At 39.6% G+C, this 16,604-nt stretch overlaps 1 protein-coding gene across 3 annotated transcripts in view; it reads right to left on the minus strand.

The window, feature by feature from the left end:
• The window catches only part of LOC122550434 (protocadherin-17-like), a 135,118-nt gene that overhangs the window by 75,461 nt on the left and 43,053 nt on the right, over window positions 1-16,604 (minus strand). Inside the window, exon 4 of one of the 3 annotated variants that reach the window (XM_043691167.1) lies at window positions 277-1,609. The exons of the other annotated variants lie outside the window; for them this stretch is intronic. Within the exon in view, the coding sequence (XP_043547102.1) occupies window positions 1,590-1,609 (20 nt within the window). The 3' untranslated portion in view covers window positions 277-1,589. Of the gene's footprint in view, window positions 1-276; window positions 1,610-16,604 lie in introns of those variants that run through there. 3 annotated transcript variants of the gene reach the window in all.

Consider the following 16,604-nt stretch of genomic DNA (forward strand, 5'->3'; position numbering starts at 1 on the left):
CATTTGAAAGACTGATTGCTACAGACCATAATATGGAGGAGTTGAAGTAGGCCATTTAGTCCATCGAGTCTGCTCTATCATTCAATTAGGTCATGGCTGATTTGAATTAAAAATCACACAACACCAGGTTATAGTCCAACAGGTTTAATTGGAAGTACTAGCTTTCAGAGCACTGTTCCTGCATCAGGTGGTTGAAGGAGCAGCGCTCTGAAAGCTAGTGTTTCTAATTAAACCTGTTGGACTATAACCTGATGATGTGTGATTTTTAACTTTGTACACCCCAGTCCAACGCCAGCATCTCCAAATCATGGCTGATTTGATAATCCTTAAAACTATTTGCCTGCCATATTGATTAGAATCTGTCTACCTCAATCTTAAATACAGATAACAATACAGCCTCAACAGCCATTTACTGTAAAAAAATCCACAGATTTACTAACTTTGAGAGAAGAAATTCCTCTTCATTTCTGTTTCAAATGGTTGAGCTGTTAATCTGAGATTATTCCTTCTGATCTTAGACTCTTCCACATCTCTACACATCTACACTATTAAGCCCTCAAAGAATCTTGTATGTTACAAGGTAACAGCCTAATTCTTCCAAAAGCCAATGTGTTCAAGCCAAACTTACTCAACCTCTCCTCATAAAATTATCCCTCTGTATCTGCAATCAACTTAATAAATCTTCTCTGGACTGCCTCCTATGCCAATATTATCTTTCCTTAGATAAGGCGATCAAAATGGTTCATCGTATTTCAGATGAGGTTTGATTAGTGCCTTGTATAGTTTTAGCACGACCTCCATATTTTTATACTCTTCCTTTCGAAATTAACATTCCGTTTGCCTTCCCTGTCACCTGCTGAACTTGGATGCTAGTGTTTTTTATGTTTTGTGCATGAGGATCTCTGAATTCCTTTGTGCTGCAGCTTTCTGCAGATTTTCCTCCACTTAAGCAATATTCAGCTCTTCTATTCTTCCTGCTAAAATGTATAACTTCACATTTTCTAAGATTACATAACATCTGTTGCGATTTTGTCCCTTTACTCCTTCTGCAGACTCTTTCAGTCATTCTGACTACTCGCCTTCCCACTTATTTTTGTGTCAACAGCAAATTTGGTTGTAGTACATTCACCTCCCTTATTCATTAATATATAGTCAGTAACTGTAACCTGAGCACTGATCCCTGTGACACTCCATCAGTTACAGGTTGCCATTCTGAAAATGCCCGCTTATCCCAATTCCCTGCCTTCTATTAGTTTGCCAATTCTTTATCCAGTCTAATATACTTCACTAAACACCAAAAGCTCTTATAAAATAGTGCTATGTGTGGTACCTTATCAAAAACCTTTTGGAAATCCTAATGTAATATCTATTTCCACTTTATCTATCCTACTTTTTACCTCCTCGAAGTTGCCAGGCATGATTTCCCCTTCATGAAGCCATGTTGACTCTGTTTGATTATATTGTGAATTTCTAGATGCTTCACTGTTCCATCCTTTATAATGGACTGTCACATTTTCTCAATGACATAATTAGTCAAGAACTCCATTATCATCCAGCAATTGCCATGCATTAAAATCAGTAGAAGCATATTACTGCTCAACTGAAGTACCTGCAAGATAATGTTACACATTAATCCAAGTTGTTGAACATTACAAGACCACTTTGAAGGGTTCACACATTAGATGAGGAACATCAAAACTCAAACAGTTAATGAAAAATATTTCAACTATTGGATATCATGGGGGAATGTTTGTGGTACTATGATTAATTGTCTAGGTGCAGCCAGTATTGGAAAATCAGGAATTTTGGAGTGATTGTGAAGGAATTCAGCCATTATATTTCTCTATTAGTTCTGATAGATGGAAGATTGAGTGGATTCCTTTACAGTGTGTGCAGTCCAATCTGTCTACTCTGATATTTCGCTCACTTGGTCAATCTAGCGCACCTGGCTGCAGACCAAGGAACATTTCACCTATTCTGTCTGAACCTTCACTCCATTCTGCATAGTACATATGGATTCAATTGACAAGGTGGTACAATTATTTTTGGCAGCAGTTGGTACGGCTGACAGGCATGTTCCTGTGACCAATCCTTTGATTTTAATGGTGGTCATCCTGGGCTTTGTTTCACAATATGGGCTAAGCATTGATTTTTCTTTGTGGTTAAAATGGATGATGTTAAATAAAAGCCCCTTTGGCACTTAATCTCCTTTTTGTGGGTTTAGGGATCATTCAGTGGTAGCATTCTTATGACTGAATCAGAAGTTTAGGTATCAAGCCTCATTCCAGTGACATGAACATACCTTCTAAACTCACATCAGTGCAACATTGAGGGAGTACTGTACTGTTGTTGGTGCTGTTTTTTTTTGACTCACAGCATCGACTGTAATTCCTCTCAAACATTATTCAAAGTGGAACATTATTCACACACTGTCTGACTCATTTGAATGGGTTCTGAAGAAGGGTCATTGGACCTGAAACATTAACTCTGCTTTCTCTCCCCAGACTTGCTGAGTTTTGCCAGAAATTTCCGTTTTTGTTTCTCACTCGCTTTCCTCATGGAGGGGGTGCCAACCAGACAGAGACCTAACAGTAAACTGCTGATGGGGATAAGCTCTCAGCAACTCTCTTTTGAAATTTCCTCACAAAAATTTACACTACTCCCTGAAACTCCCAAGGCTGAGCCCAATAATGCAACAAACTTCCAACTACAAATTCTAATCTGCTTATGTGTGTCACAAGAATAAGCTGGGTTTTCTAATTTAAAATACCATTGCTTTATTCCATTCAGCAAAGAAACAGAAATGTTAGATTAGATTAGATTACATTACAGTGTGGAAACAGGCCCTTCGGCCCAACAAGTCCACACCGACCCGCTGAAGCGCAACCCACCCATACCCCTACATTTACCCCTTACTTAACACTACGGGCAATTTAGCATGGCCAATTCACCTGACCTGCACATCTTTGGACTGTGGGAGGAAACCGGAGCACCCGGAGGAAACTCACGCAGACACGGGGAGAACGTGCAAACTCCACACAGTCAGTCGCCTGAGGCGGGAATTGAACCCGGGTCTCCGGCGCTGTGAGGCAGCAGTGCTAACCACTGTGCCACCGTGCCGCCCAAAGCTTTTAAAAGAAAAAATTAAAACAATTTTGAATATGAACTAATTTTGCAGGATGAATGAGCTGAGAAAACCGCATTGTCATTTCAGCAATTATCAAGGATGAGTCAGGGTATTTACCTAAAGAAAGAGCTGAAAGTGTAAAAGTGTTGAAAGAACACTATATCCCAAGAGATGCAATTTCCTTTTCTTACTAATATCTATGAAGTTGGTAATATATAATATGTTCTTCAGTTAAATAATGTACAATAAAAAGCAGACTCCCAATAACATTTGAATGCATTGATAAATCCTGTAATCTTCCCAAAACAACCAGAACATTTTAATTTTTAGGTGATGGATGCAAATCATAAATATCAGCTGGATAAATACAACGACCGAACTTTCATTTATATGGTGCTATTTAAAAACTCACACTTTCAAATGCTTCACAGAAAATGACATACTTTTGACATTTAATTACAGTTAGAAAATAGCTGTCAATTTGCACACAGCAAGGTCATACTAATGGCAATACGATAATGACCAGATAATCTGTTTTATTTATGTTAGTTAAGGCATAAAGATTGAGCAGAATGCTAAGAACTTCTTGCTGAAACACTGCCATAGCTGCAAGGCTTGTCACTTTGAGACAGGGTTAATATTCATGCGTCATTATATAACACAAAGGATACAGTACTGGTGGATACAACATTATCACAGTGCAATGTTGAATAACAACAGTCTGGGCAGATCGCTAATCAGGTTTCAATGGAGGTATAAGATGACAGTTTGGGTGTGCCATTAAAATTAATGCAGATGAACCTAATTGATGATGTTTAATCTGCAGTGGCTTTTATTGTATATTATATCTACTGGTTAGAGTTTCAAAAGCCAATTAACATACTAACTTATTTCAAAACATAATTTTGGATATAATTACAATAAATATTAAAATGTTTAGCTGCATTGCCTTAGATACAGCATTCATAATTTAAATTTCAATCATATTACGAAACTCAATACTTGTACAGCTCCGCTGGGAAATGCTCAAATACTAAATCTGGCATTTGCCTCAATTTTCAGTAAAACCCCTCCCTTGGACTCCAGAGGTAGTACGTAAAATCCATGAGCAATATTAACAAGGCTGTTAGCTTGGTTTCTGGCATATGAAATAATAACAATCAAAAAATCCACAGCTCCAATGCTCTGTAAAGCACAGTTCAGCTTGCTTCCCAACATTAATTAGCTCTGTTATAAATAATAAACTAGCTAATTAATATAACTATCAGTTCCACTTAAGTTACAATTCCATAATGAAACAGGATTCACTTCTAACAAATATACATTTGAGAGGAATGCACTGTGACCAATGGAAAATTACAAAACAATTCAATTGAAATAAGGAAAGCTATTATTTTCTTCTAAGATATTACTTTGATTCTGCTATACTTCACAACAAAAGGATTCTGCAGCTCTTCATGAATATTCACCCAGAATCCGACAGGTAACAAACAGCTAATCTGACAGGCATAAGCATAATTTACTTCTAAGACTCCTATTGATAAGACTTTAGTGTTTGCTTCAAGCAATTTGTGTAGAAGATTATATACTTTTACTGTAGATGGTTCCCATGTACTGGGATGGTTGTGTATTCACGTGCTAGACAGACAGACGCATCTCCCTTTAAGCAAATCATCCAAGCAAACCACAAGGTCTGTTGTACATTTTAACACTAAATAACTTAATTGACGCCCTATTTTAGATGGAAAAGCGCAGCAGGTCAGGCAGCATCAAAGGAACAGGAGAATCGATGTTTCGGGCATAAGCCCTTCTTCAGGAATCCTGAAGATTTGATTCCTGAAGAAGGGCTTATGCCCGAAACGTCGATTCTCCTGTTCCTTTGATGCTGCCTGACCTGTTGCGCTTTTCCAGCAACACATTTTTAAGCTCTGATCTCCAGCATCTGCAGTCCTCACTTTCTCCCACTTTGCCCTATTTTAGATGACATAGCTAATATTGTCATTGAGATGAGTAAAGTTTCTCTTTTGTGGGATATGTTGACCATCCCTGCTTCAGTACGACTCAGGTTACTTTTTTCACCTGTTTCGGAAACACTGATGACCGTTTCCTGCTCCTGGCTCCAGACTAAAAAAAAACAACTTTCCTTCTAATTTTCCGCCTTCTATCACTTATATTTGAAGTACCCTGACTTTTCCTTTGCTTCCTTGACTTCTCTGTTTCTAATGATAGGTTAGTGACTAATATCCACTATATGCACTCTAACTAAATTTCCATCCACCCCTCTTCCATTCTCCCAATTTCTGAATCTGTTCTGATAATGCTTCCAACGTGCTTTCCCTTGTCCTCAGCGGATGCTTGCCACCTTTGTGGTTTATAAGGCTCTGATCCATGTTAGCTGAAAATGTGTTGCTGGAAAAGCGCAGCAGGTCAGGCAGCATCCAAGGAACAGGAGAATCGACGTTTAGTCCCATTTCCCACTTTTCTTCTTCCCCTCAGAGCATGGTATATTCCCCCTGCCTTCAACTTCCACTCCACTAGTTTCCATATTCAGTGGATCACCTTTTTGTTGCCTCTCGCATGATGCCAACAACAAACACAAGTTAGTCTCTCCTTCCCTTTCAGCACTCCGAGGTATCATTTACTCTGTGACACTGGTTTATTCCACGGTTACCCCCTACACTCTCTTCCTATGGGGCCTTCCCTAGGTTAGCGCAATCTAAGACCTGTCCTTTACTCTCATCCTTCCCCACCATCCAACCTACATAAAGAATGATTAATTGGTAATTCTACCAGTGTGTTGCATTTAATTCACTCTACTTTTAGGAAATGAAGCATAGGTTAGGTAGTCCACAGGCATAATCCCAGGCTCCCCATCACTTGCCATTTTTAATTTCCATCAGTCCCACTCTGTCGTCTCTGCCAGCAGTTTCAACAATAGTTGAAGAACAACACCACACCATTCAATTAGGCAATTTAGAACTTGCTGAATTAACCATTGAGTTCAACAGTTTCAAATCATAATCTCTCTCGAGTTTTGTTTGTTTTTGGACTATTGATGCTGCCTCAATTATGCCTTCTTTAAGCCAAATTTGTGTTTTTTTGCAACTTGTCCCATTAAAATCTTCTCCGTCTTGCCACAACATCTCTGTTATTATTTGATCTTTCTTGCCTCTTACTTATCACACACCTTTCCCTTTTATTTTCTTCCTTCACCCGCTTAAGACAGGTTACATCTCAGATTTTTCCCAATGTTGATGAAAAATCATCAAAATGACATTATCTTTGTTTCCTTCCATAGATGCGACATCACCTGCCTGTACGTTTCCAGCATTTTCAGTTTTCATTTGAAATTTTCAACATACAGAGTAGTTTGCTTTAGTTCAGCAAGATCTATCCCTAAACCCTGTGCCTTTAATTTTGACTATAAACGTTATAAATATTTTTCCTAGCTCTGCCATAGAGAATTGATCTACAGTACTGAAGTTCAACAGACTTTTCTTGTGAATCTGTGGACTCGTGTTAAGTATCTTCCATAAAGTGATTCATCATATCATCCAAAATATTTCAAGTTTACAGGTACAAAAATGATTGTACAAAAATGATTTGGGAGATAAGGAAATAGCAGGAGAACTTAACAAGTACTTTGCGTCAGTCTTCACAGTGGAAGACATAAGTAATATCCCAAACATTATAGGGTGTCACGGGGCTGAGTTGAGTATGGTTGCCATTACGAAAGAGATAGTGCTAGAAAAGTTAAAAAGTCTTAAAATTGATAAATCTCCTGGCCCCGATGGGATACACCCTAGAGTTCTGAGAGAGGTGGCTGAGGAAATAGCAGAGGCATTGGTTGAGATCTTTCAAGAGTCACTGGAGTCAGGAAAGGTCCCGGATGATTGGAAGATGGCTGTTGTAACCCCCTTGTTCAAGAAAGGATCAAGGCAAAAGATGGAAAATTATAGGCCAATCAGCTTAACCTCGGTTGTTGGTAAAATTCTAGAATCCATCATTAAGGATGAGGTTTCTAAATTCTTGGAAGAGCAGAGTCTGATTAGAACAAGTCAACATGGATTTAGTAAAGGGAGGTCATGCCTGACAAACCTGTTGGAATTTTTTGAAGAGGTAACAAGTAGGTTAGACCAGGGAAACCCAGTGGATGTGGTCTATCTAGACTTTCAAAAGGCCTTTGATAAGGTGCCACACGGGAGGCTGCTGAGCAAGATGAGGGCCCATGGTGTTCGAGGTGAGCTGCTGGGATGGACTGAGGATTGGCTGTCTAACAGAAGGCATATAGGAGTTGGGAAGTCGCATTGAGATTATCCAGGCCATTGGTGAGTCCTCTTCTGGAATGCGGTGTCCAGTTCTGGTCGCCCAGTTATAGGAAGGATACTGTTAAGCTGGAAAGGGTTGGGAGTGCTAGTCGAGGATTCTCTAAAGGTAAACATGCAGGTTGAGTCCGTGATGAAGAACGCGAATGCAATGTTGTCTCTTATCTCAAGAGGGTTGGAATATAAAAGCAGAGATGTACTACTAAGACTTTATAAAGCTCTGGTTAGGCCCCATTTGGAGTACTGTGTCTAGTTTTGGTCCCCACACCTCAGGAAGGACATACTGGCACTGGAGCATGTCCAGTGGAGATTCAAACGGATGACCCCTGAAATGCTAGGCCTAACATATGATGAACTGATGAGGATCCTGAGATTGTATTCATTAGAGTTTAGAACATTGAGGGGACATCCAATACAAACTTACAATAGAATGCATGGCTTGAAAAGGGTGGATGCTGGGTTTTTGTTTCTGTTAGGTGGGGATTCTAGAATCCTTGGGCACAGCTTTAGAATTAGAGGGGGTCATTTCAGAACAGAAATGCGGAGACATTTCTTCAGCCAGAGAGTGGTGGGCCTGTGGAATTCATTGCCACGGAGTGCAGTGGAAGCCGGGATTGATAGATTCTTGTTGTCTAGAGGAATTAAGGGCTACGGGGAGAACGCTGGTAAGTGGAGCTGAAATGCGCATCAGCCATGATTGAATGGCGGAGTGGACTCGATGGGCCGAATGGCCTTACTTCCACTCCTATGTCTTATGGTCTTATGATTATAACTGTTTCAACACACACAGAAACTAGGAGCAGGAATAGTTCATTCAGCTGTTTCAGGCTGCTCTGCTATTCAGTACGATTATGGGTGATCCTTTAACTCAATGACCACATTCAAGCCTTCTACCTATACACTTTCATGTTTTAAAATCTAAAAATACAACTTTTTCTTGAATATATTCCGTGACTTCGCTTCCACAGCTTTCTGTTATAGAGAATTCCATACGTTCATTACTCTTTGAGTCAAGAAATCTTTTCTCGTCTCATTCCTAAATAGTCTATCCTTTTCTCTACACTGGTTCTAGACTCTTGAGCCAGGGAACACATCCTCCTTGCACTTAGTCAGTCCATCTCTGTTAGAATTTTATATGTTTCAATCAGATACCTCTCATCCAACTATATTCTAGTGAACACAGGCCCAGTCAAACCAGTCACTTCTCATACGGTTGTCCTGCCATCCTCGGGATCAGCTGATTGAATTCTCTGGCAAGTCTATCCTTTCTTAGGGAAGGAGACCAAAACTGCACACAGTATACCAGGTGTAGTCTCACCAAGGCTCTGCATAACTGTAGAAGCCCTGCTTCTGAACTCAACTCCTCAACAGGTGGGACAATTCATAGAATCTCACTATTGCTAACTTAGTATCAACATAGTCAGTGCCCTTGTCTTTTCTTGACTCTTCCAAATTTATTTTCCTTTCTGTATTCTTCGGTCCCCAAGTCCATTTTTTACTCCTTCATCCTTGGTCAGGAAAAGTTTATCTGTCTTTTTAACTGGTGTTTAAAAAAAATCCATTTTCAACTTGGCTCTGAACTTGCAAGAGGATTTTGTTCTGCCTCATGCTGACTTAGCAGCTACATTATCTCGTGATTGCTGTAAATTTTATTTTATTTTAAATTGAACAAGGCAGATTTTAATTTTCTTTATCCACTATTTTTGTATAGTTATCAAATTTATTCTAATTTTCCACCTTAACTAATTTAGTGGACATAAAAGAGAGTGAAGCTGGGGTTGGATGGAAATACAAAACAAGCACCGCAAGGCTCTAACAGTTACCTTCAATAGGAATAAATATCAGGGAGGCCATAAAATAGACAGCAACACCAATTTTATTCTTGCAGTCTGCATTCAGCTATTATCAATGCTTGGAGTCATTTGCTGGGAGATAGCAGAATCACTTGGACCCTTCCCATTATGTTTCCCTTTGAGATTTCCCTGCTCTGAATGGAAACTGAGCTGATTGCATCTCAAGGTTGAGATGTATATCAGGTTATGGATATTCAAAGATATACAAATAAATTTCCCAATCATAAAGTGCATGCAATGCAAAGTCACTACTTTGCTCAATTCAATGGAAATTTGACTTAATTCTAATTAATTTAATTTATCAGGTAATTGACCTGATAATACTGCCATTTATTATATGTTGTTTGCATTTTGATAAAACATTTCAAAAATCCTCCTTTGCCTGTGCCAAAATCTTTGTATAATTTTGTTTTGCAGGAAGTAAAACAGATTAAAAAATTGTTAAATTGAAGTTACATAAAGTTAGGGCGGAATTTTCTACTTCCTTGAGCAACATCGCCAATGTTGTGAAATATGGGAAAATATAGCAAAAGTGAAGATAAAAATCAGCATCTTAACATCAAGGAAAGAATTTCCAACTTCCCCATCAGGTTTAGAATCTAGAAAATGAGTGGTAACTACCTTATTTCCATGTATTTGCATCTCATTAGCCTTGGTTATCTCATTTCTATGCAGCATTTAATTCTCGTCTCTGTATCCAAAGAAAAAGCTAGATGCTGCAAACCTTGAGATGTAAGTTACAGAAGTACCTTGTGGCACCTTTGCCAGAACACCCAGGCATGATCCATCGACTGTTCTCCAAATTTCATCCACACAAGTTGACACTGCCAAATTACTAGACTCACCACTTCATCATGCCTACTCTCATCAACTCATGAAGCCATTTTAGTCCTTAGGGACTTCACTTTGGAACTCAGGGACACTGATGACTTGCATAGTTCTACCAGGTCACTTTGCAGGCTGTGAAGCATCAAACATTAGCTCTTTGTGCTCATTCACTTTGTGCTTACATGGAGGCTGGTAACCTTTGTGGCTTGCATTGCTTTTCAGTGCACAAGGACAGGTCACAGCACATAAGTCAAAGGCGTGGACATATTAGTGGATGGCACAGTGCTATAACAATGTCACACCTAAGAACACAAGAACCAGGAATAGGCAATTTAGTCCCCCAAGTCTGCTTCACCATTCAGTACAAACATCACTGATCTCATCTCGGCCTCAACTATACTTTCCTCTCCACTCTCCATAACCCTTCAGCCCATTACTAATTAAAAATCAGCTCATCTCTTCCTCAAATATACTTAGTGTCCTGTCTCCCATTGCATTCTGAGTAGTGAATTGCAGATTACTGACTCTTTGAGGGAAGCACTTTCTCATCTGTTTTTGATCTGCTACCTCTTTTCCTGAAACTCTGATCTCTCATTTAGGTTGCCCCACATGAGGAAACACCCTCTCCACATCCGATCTGTCAGTACTCTTCACCAACTCATACCTAAATTAGATCTCCTCTCATTATCCTCTCACTCTTGTAGAGTGCAGAAGATCATGAACCTTTTTCCTGCACTCCTGTGCCCTTCAGCTGGGACACTGCAATTACACAAGTCAGTCTCTTGTTCCCAGCTGGTTAGCCTGGTGGCATAGCCTCCTTTCCTGGTCAGCAGGAAAAAGCACGGTCCTCTTTAACACTACCCATCCACTAGGACCTCCAGTCTCTCCTCAGGCAAAATGTGGAGTTTACTTTCCTTTCTGGGTCATTTCCTTCAGGATGCTGGTACAGGATGACAGCGTGAGGGATAATTTCTACTTTGTAGCACCTCAAATGATGTGACAGCAGCGTGAACGCCACAGAAGTCCCAACAGTAGAAAAACTTATGGCTCTCCTTCCTGATTCCATGTCAGGGTGCTGAAGAGACCACTCAAAAAATCCTTACCAAAATATGGGAAAATTCAGCCCACGTTTCTCTGTCAGAGACCATTGTTCCGTAAAAGAGTCTTTATATAGAGTCATAGAAAATACAGTTCGGAAATGGTTTAAGCAGATATCCTCAATAAATCTAGCCCCATTTGCCAGCATTTGGCCCACATTCCACTAAACCCTTCCTATTCATGTACCCATCCAGGTGCCTTTTATATGTTGTAATTGTACTGGCCTCTGCCACTTCCTTTGGCAGCTCATTCCATACATGCACCACCTTCTTTGTGAAAACGTTGCTCCTTATATCCCTTTTAAATCTTTCCCGTCTCACCTTAAATCAATGCCCTCTAGTTTTGGACTCCCTCACCTCGGGAAAAGACCGTGTCTATTCACCATATCCCTGCCCCTCATGATTTTATAAACCTCTATAAGGTCACTCCTCACCCTCCGATGCTCCATCTGCCACTCTTCAGCCCATTGGCCCATCTAATCAAGATCCAGTTGTACTCTGAGATAACCTTCTTCACTGTCTACAACTCCAATTTTGGTGACATCTGCAAACTTACTAACTATACCACCTACGTTTTTCTCATAATCATAAATATTGTCGACAGCACAGATTTGCTTTTATATATAGCTTTGATTTTCTCAGAAGAGGAAATGCATTTATGTTAGTTGTTACACTATTACAGAAGTGTCTACATGCAAAAAGATAATACCGAAGAGGGTACATTTTGTAACTTATATCAGTACTCAAGTATGCATGGAAATTGAGAGACTGGCTCTAATCCAGTTGCAAATTGCAATAAAGCTACTAAATTTAACTGTGTGTAAAGAAAAGAAAATCCAACACTGTCCTCACTACAACTATATCATCAAACCTTTTCATACCGAACTGATGTAGCTGATACATACGAAACCTGAGGAGGCATAGGCTATCACAAGGCAGGTGGCACTACTTTACTTGATTAAACAGAAAAGGAAAGTCAAACACCTGATAATAAACAACAACTTATTTTATTAGTTAATTTTAAAATTTGAAAAGCCCACATTTCTTTAATTACATAAATGAGTGAACAATGCAGCCATTTAACAGCATGTAATATCCTTTCATCTTCCTAGGCAAGAGAAATTTGAACAAAAATACTGTGTTTCTCAATCATGGCACAGTGCATACTGTGGCAACACACATCAGTAGTGGTGTTAATAGCTGTTTTGAGAATAATGATACTGAAAGCATTTTGAGAGGGAAAACCAGCATCTCCATAATACTAGGCATTAAATAACTTAAAAGCGACTACAGGTACTGTATAAATTAAGGAGAAAATCCACACACTTCATGCCCTACATTTTTGAACAAAAAGGTATGCCAACAAAAGTGAACTGGAAAGATATACATGTATGATTTTGGATAGATTATTCCTCTTCCAACATTGTTGCTGAATACTTACAGCCCTCTGTTCTGACCACTGAAAACATATGTAATACAAAGCCACACTACTGTAAAAGATAGCCTTGCACAGTCCCCCAGTCTTGTTATGGTCATGCTACATTCTAAAACATACTATTTTTGCTAGCCTTCCTTCTGGCGTGATCATCGCCGTGTTCTATTTCATGTTCACTCACAGTGGCTTTCAGTCCCTCTCTACTGTGGTAACTAAGGATCAGAAGATTGGAATCCCTACAGTGTGGAAACAGGCCCTCCAGGCCCACAAGTCCACCCAGACCCATCCCCTTGCCCTATTACTTTACATTTACCCCTGACTAATGCACCCAACCTACACATCCCTGAACACTATGGGCAACTTAGCACTGCCAATGCACCTAATCTGTACACCTTTGGAGTGGAGGAGGAAACCCAAGCAGACACAGGGAGAACGTGCAAACTCCTCACAGACAGTCACCTGAAACTGGAATCGAACCCGGGTCCATGGCACTGTGAGGTAACAGTGCTAACCACTAAACCACCATGTGACCCATGATTATTCTGCTGCAATGAGGTCAAGTTTGGTGGGAGGAGATTTTTGTGAAGTACAAACAGCAACTTAGACCAGTTGGCCTGAATGCCCTGTTTCATCCTGCTATAAATTCTGTATAACCTCCTCCACCATCTCGTGTCTGAAAATTCTGAATTAATTTATCTCTGGTCTCTTGTGCATCTCTCTTTTCCTTTGCTCCACACTAAATCGTTTTGCTTTGAGACCACTTGGTCTTGAATCTCTCTGCCTCCTCACTCTGTCGTTTAAAACAGAAAATATAGCATGGAAACTATTCATATGGTCCTATTAGTCTGCATAGTGTATGCAGCAAACCAGTCTCCTCTCACCCTACTAAGTCTCACCCTCCTGAAAATTCTTCTCTTCCTTTCGCCTTGGTACATTTTAGCGAGTTTTCAGAAGATTGGTGCATTTACCTAGCTTACCTGTAGAAATGCAAGTTGAGTTAACTGGTCCATGAAGGGGCATGTTCCACATGCTTCCAACTCACTAGGTAATGACATTTCTCCTGATTGTTTAACTGAAATTATAGGTGACTATCCTAGAAAGATGTCCCTTCAGTTTGATCCCCCAAGAAACATGAGAAGAATGCCCATGTAGAAATGGTTTTTAGTTGTCTCTTTAGAGAAATGAAAAGCCTTATCAAAGCATGTCTCTTAAATGAAGCTTTTGACAACTGTCCCAGAACTGGGTGGCACAGTGGCTTAGTGGTTAGCACCGCTGTCTCACGGTGCCAGAAACCTGGATTCAATTCCAGCTTTGGGTGACTGAATGCGTTTGCACGTTCTCCTCCGTATCTGTGTGGGTTTTTGCTGGATGATCTGGCCTCCTCTCATAGTTCAAAGATGTGCAGGTTAGGTGGATTGGCCATGCTAAATTGTTTTATTGTTCAGGGATGTGCAGGCTAGGTGGACGAGCCCTAGTAAATGCAGGCTTAGAGGGATATGGTGGGGGTTGGGGGCTGGATGAGGATGCTGTTCAGAGTATCATGCAGACTTGATGGCTGAATGGCCTCCTTCCACATTTTAGGGGTTCTATTATTCTATGTTCTGAAGAAGGGTCACTGGACCTGCAAAGTTGACTCTGCTTTCTCTCCACAGATGCTGCCAAATCTGCTGAGTTTCTGTTTTTGTTAAGTTCACACTGGTTCAGTTTTGTCTTATTATACTTCGACATGGTCCTTGGGCCATTTTACTATCTTAAGGGCACTGCATAAATACAATATTGTTTATGATACCAAAACATCAGGCAGAATTTTCCCATTTAAAATTAAAATGTTTAAGAGTGAGATTCATGGTACCTGGTTCTGCCAAGAGTCAGAGTAAGTTTTCTCATTCAACTTTCCAGTCTAAATCTCATTAATTATGCAACAAGGCTCCTTGGTGCACTTCTCATGGTGTTGCGTGGGAGGACAGTTGCAAGTACCTGACATTATCAGGACCTTTGGGTGCTTATGTCACTGGCACCACACTTAAAGTCCAGTTGCACACGACTTTGGGTACACTGGTGTTCAATCATTATCACTGAAAATATGCCCCAAAAGGTAAGTTAACTCCTGGAGGTGCTGCTAGACAGAGCAGTGGTGAGGAGGCAGTGCCATAGCCTTCAAACCCTCACAGGCAGCTGCATTACCAGATATAATTAGCATGGACACAGAGTGTCCCAGGTCAGTGCTGGTGTCCTGGTAAGATGCAAAGCACAGCAGTTCAGGGAGAAGGTTAATGATTTATTGCGTTCCGCAAGGATTAGTGTCATCAATGTCTCTCTGTTATTTCACACTCAAAAAGCCATCATTCACTCTAACTCTAAAAATGCTCATCTGAAAGCAATTCCAATCAGATTTTCACTAAATTGTCCCTCACAGCACATAGTGACCTCAAGAAATTAACAATTAATTTATTGTCTTTGATGCAGAAATAAAGTCCAAGGGACTTCACAGAAGCGTAAAGGTGAACATTAAATTAAAGGAGGACATATTGGAAAAGGTAACTGAAATCTTGCCGAAGAAGCAGTGAAGTCTATTGTATAATTATGAAAAATTTATCAAACATGATTTTCTTTTCACAAAGCTATAATGACTCTGCTAGTTTTTGTGACGATTTTCCAAATGTCTCACTACTACTTCCCTAATAATAGATTTGAGCATTTTACTTTGACAGATGTTGGATAGTTTTCTGTCTGACTCCTTTCTTGAATAGCAATATTACATTTGCAGCTTTACAGTCTGGAACATTTACAGAACCAAAGGATTTTGGAAAATTATAACTAATGCACTATTACTGTGCAACCATTTCCTTTAAGACCCAAGAATGCAGGTTTTCAAGTCTCAGGTACTTTGCAGCCATTCGGCAATTAGTTTTCTCTGTACATTTTCTCTCGATTATTTTAAATTTTTCCCTACCTCTAGTCTTGTATTTTTCTCCTATTTCTGTGGTTCTTTCCTTTCAATTTCATATCGTGCTTAACCTCCTTAGTTAGCTATAAATGGTATAATCCTTCTCAAGGAGTTTATTTTCCTCAATGGAATATACCTTTGTTGAAATATCTCCTTAAATGTCTACCACTGCATTTCTGTCAGCTTATCTTTTAACCTATTTTTCCATTCCATGTGAGCATACTTTTCTTGCAATTGTCTTTATTTAAGTTGAAAACATTATTTTCAGATTCATGTCTTTCATCCTCAAACTGAGAGTGAAATTTTAGCATGTTATGATCATCCTTAACATTATAACATTAATTATTTCTGTCTCATTATACATCACCGGGTCTAAAACCAATATTCTATGGTTGATTTCAGAACCTATTGCTTTAAAAGACTACCCTGAATATACCTTATCAATTCATGTTCCATGCAAATCTGTTAAATTTACATTAAGACTAAAATCACCCCCAATTATTGCAATATCTTTCCAATGAGTCACCATTATTTCATGATTTAGATTCTGTCCTACAGGGTAAGTACCTACAATCAGGGAATCCTTAAACTCAAGTTTATGATTTATATCTTTAGCTACTTCATATCCTTGATTCCCTGAACCAAGACAATTTTTCACTACTTTACTGATGTTATTCTTTATTTACAGAGCCACCCCACCCCATTTTCCTTCCAAAATGTCAAGAACCCTTGAATATTTCAGACCACAGCTATGGTTACTTTGTTGCATGTCATATTGAGCTCATTTATTTCTATTTATGCAATGAATTAGAGTCATAGAGATGTACAGCATGGAAACAGACCCTTCGGTCCAACGTGTCCATGCCGACCAGATATCCCAACCCAATCTCGTCCCAGCTGCCAGCACCCGGCCCATATCCCTCCAAACCCTTCCTATTCATATACCCATCCAAATGCCTCTTAAATGTTGCAATTGTACCAGCCTCCACCAC

This window comes from Chiloscyllium plagiosum, chromosome 6, assembly GCF_004010195.1.
Source record: "Chiloscyllium plagiosum isolate BGI_BamShark_2017 chromosome 6, ASM401019v2, whole genome shotgun sequence".
Taxonomy (NCBI): Eukaryota; Metazoa; Chordata; class Chondrichthyes; order Orectolobiformes; family Hemiscylliidae; genus Chiloscyllium; species Chiloscyllium plagiosum.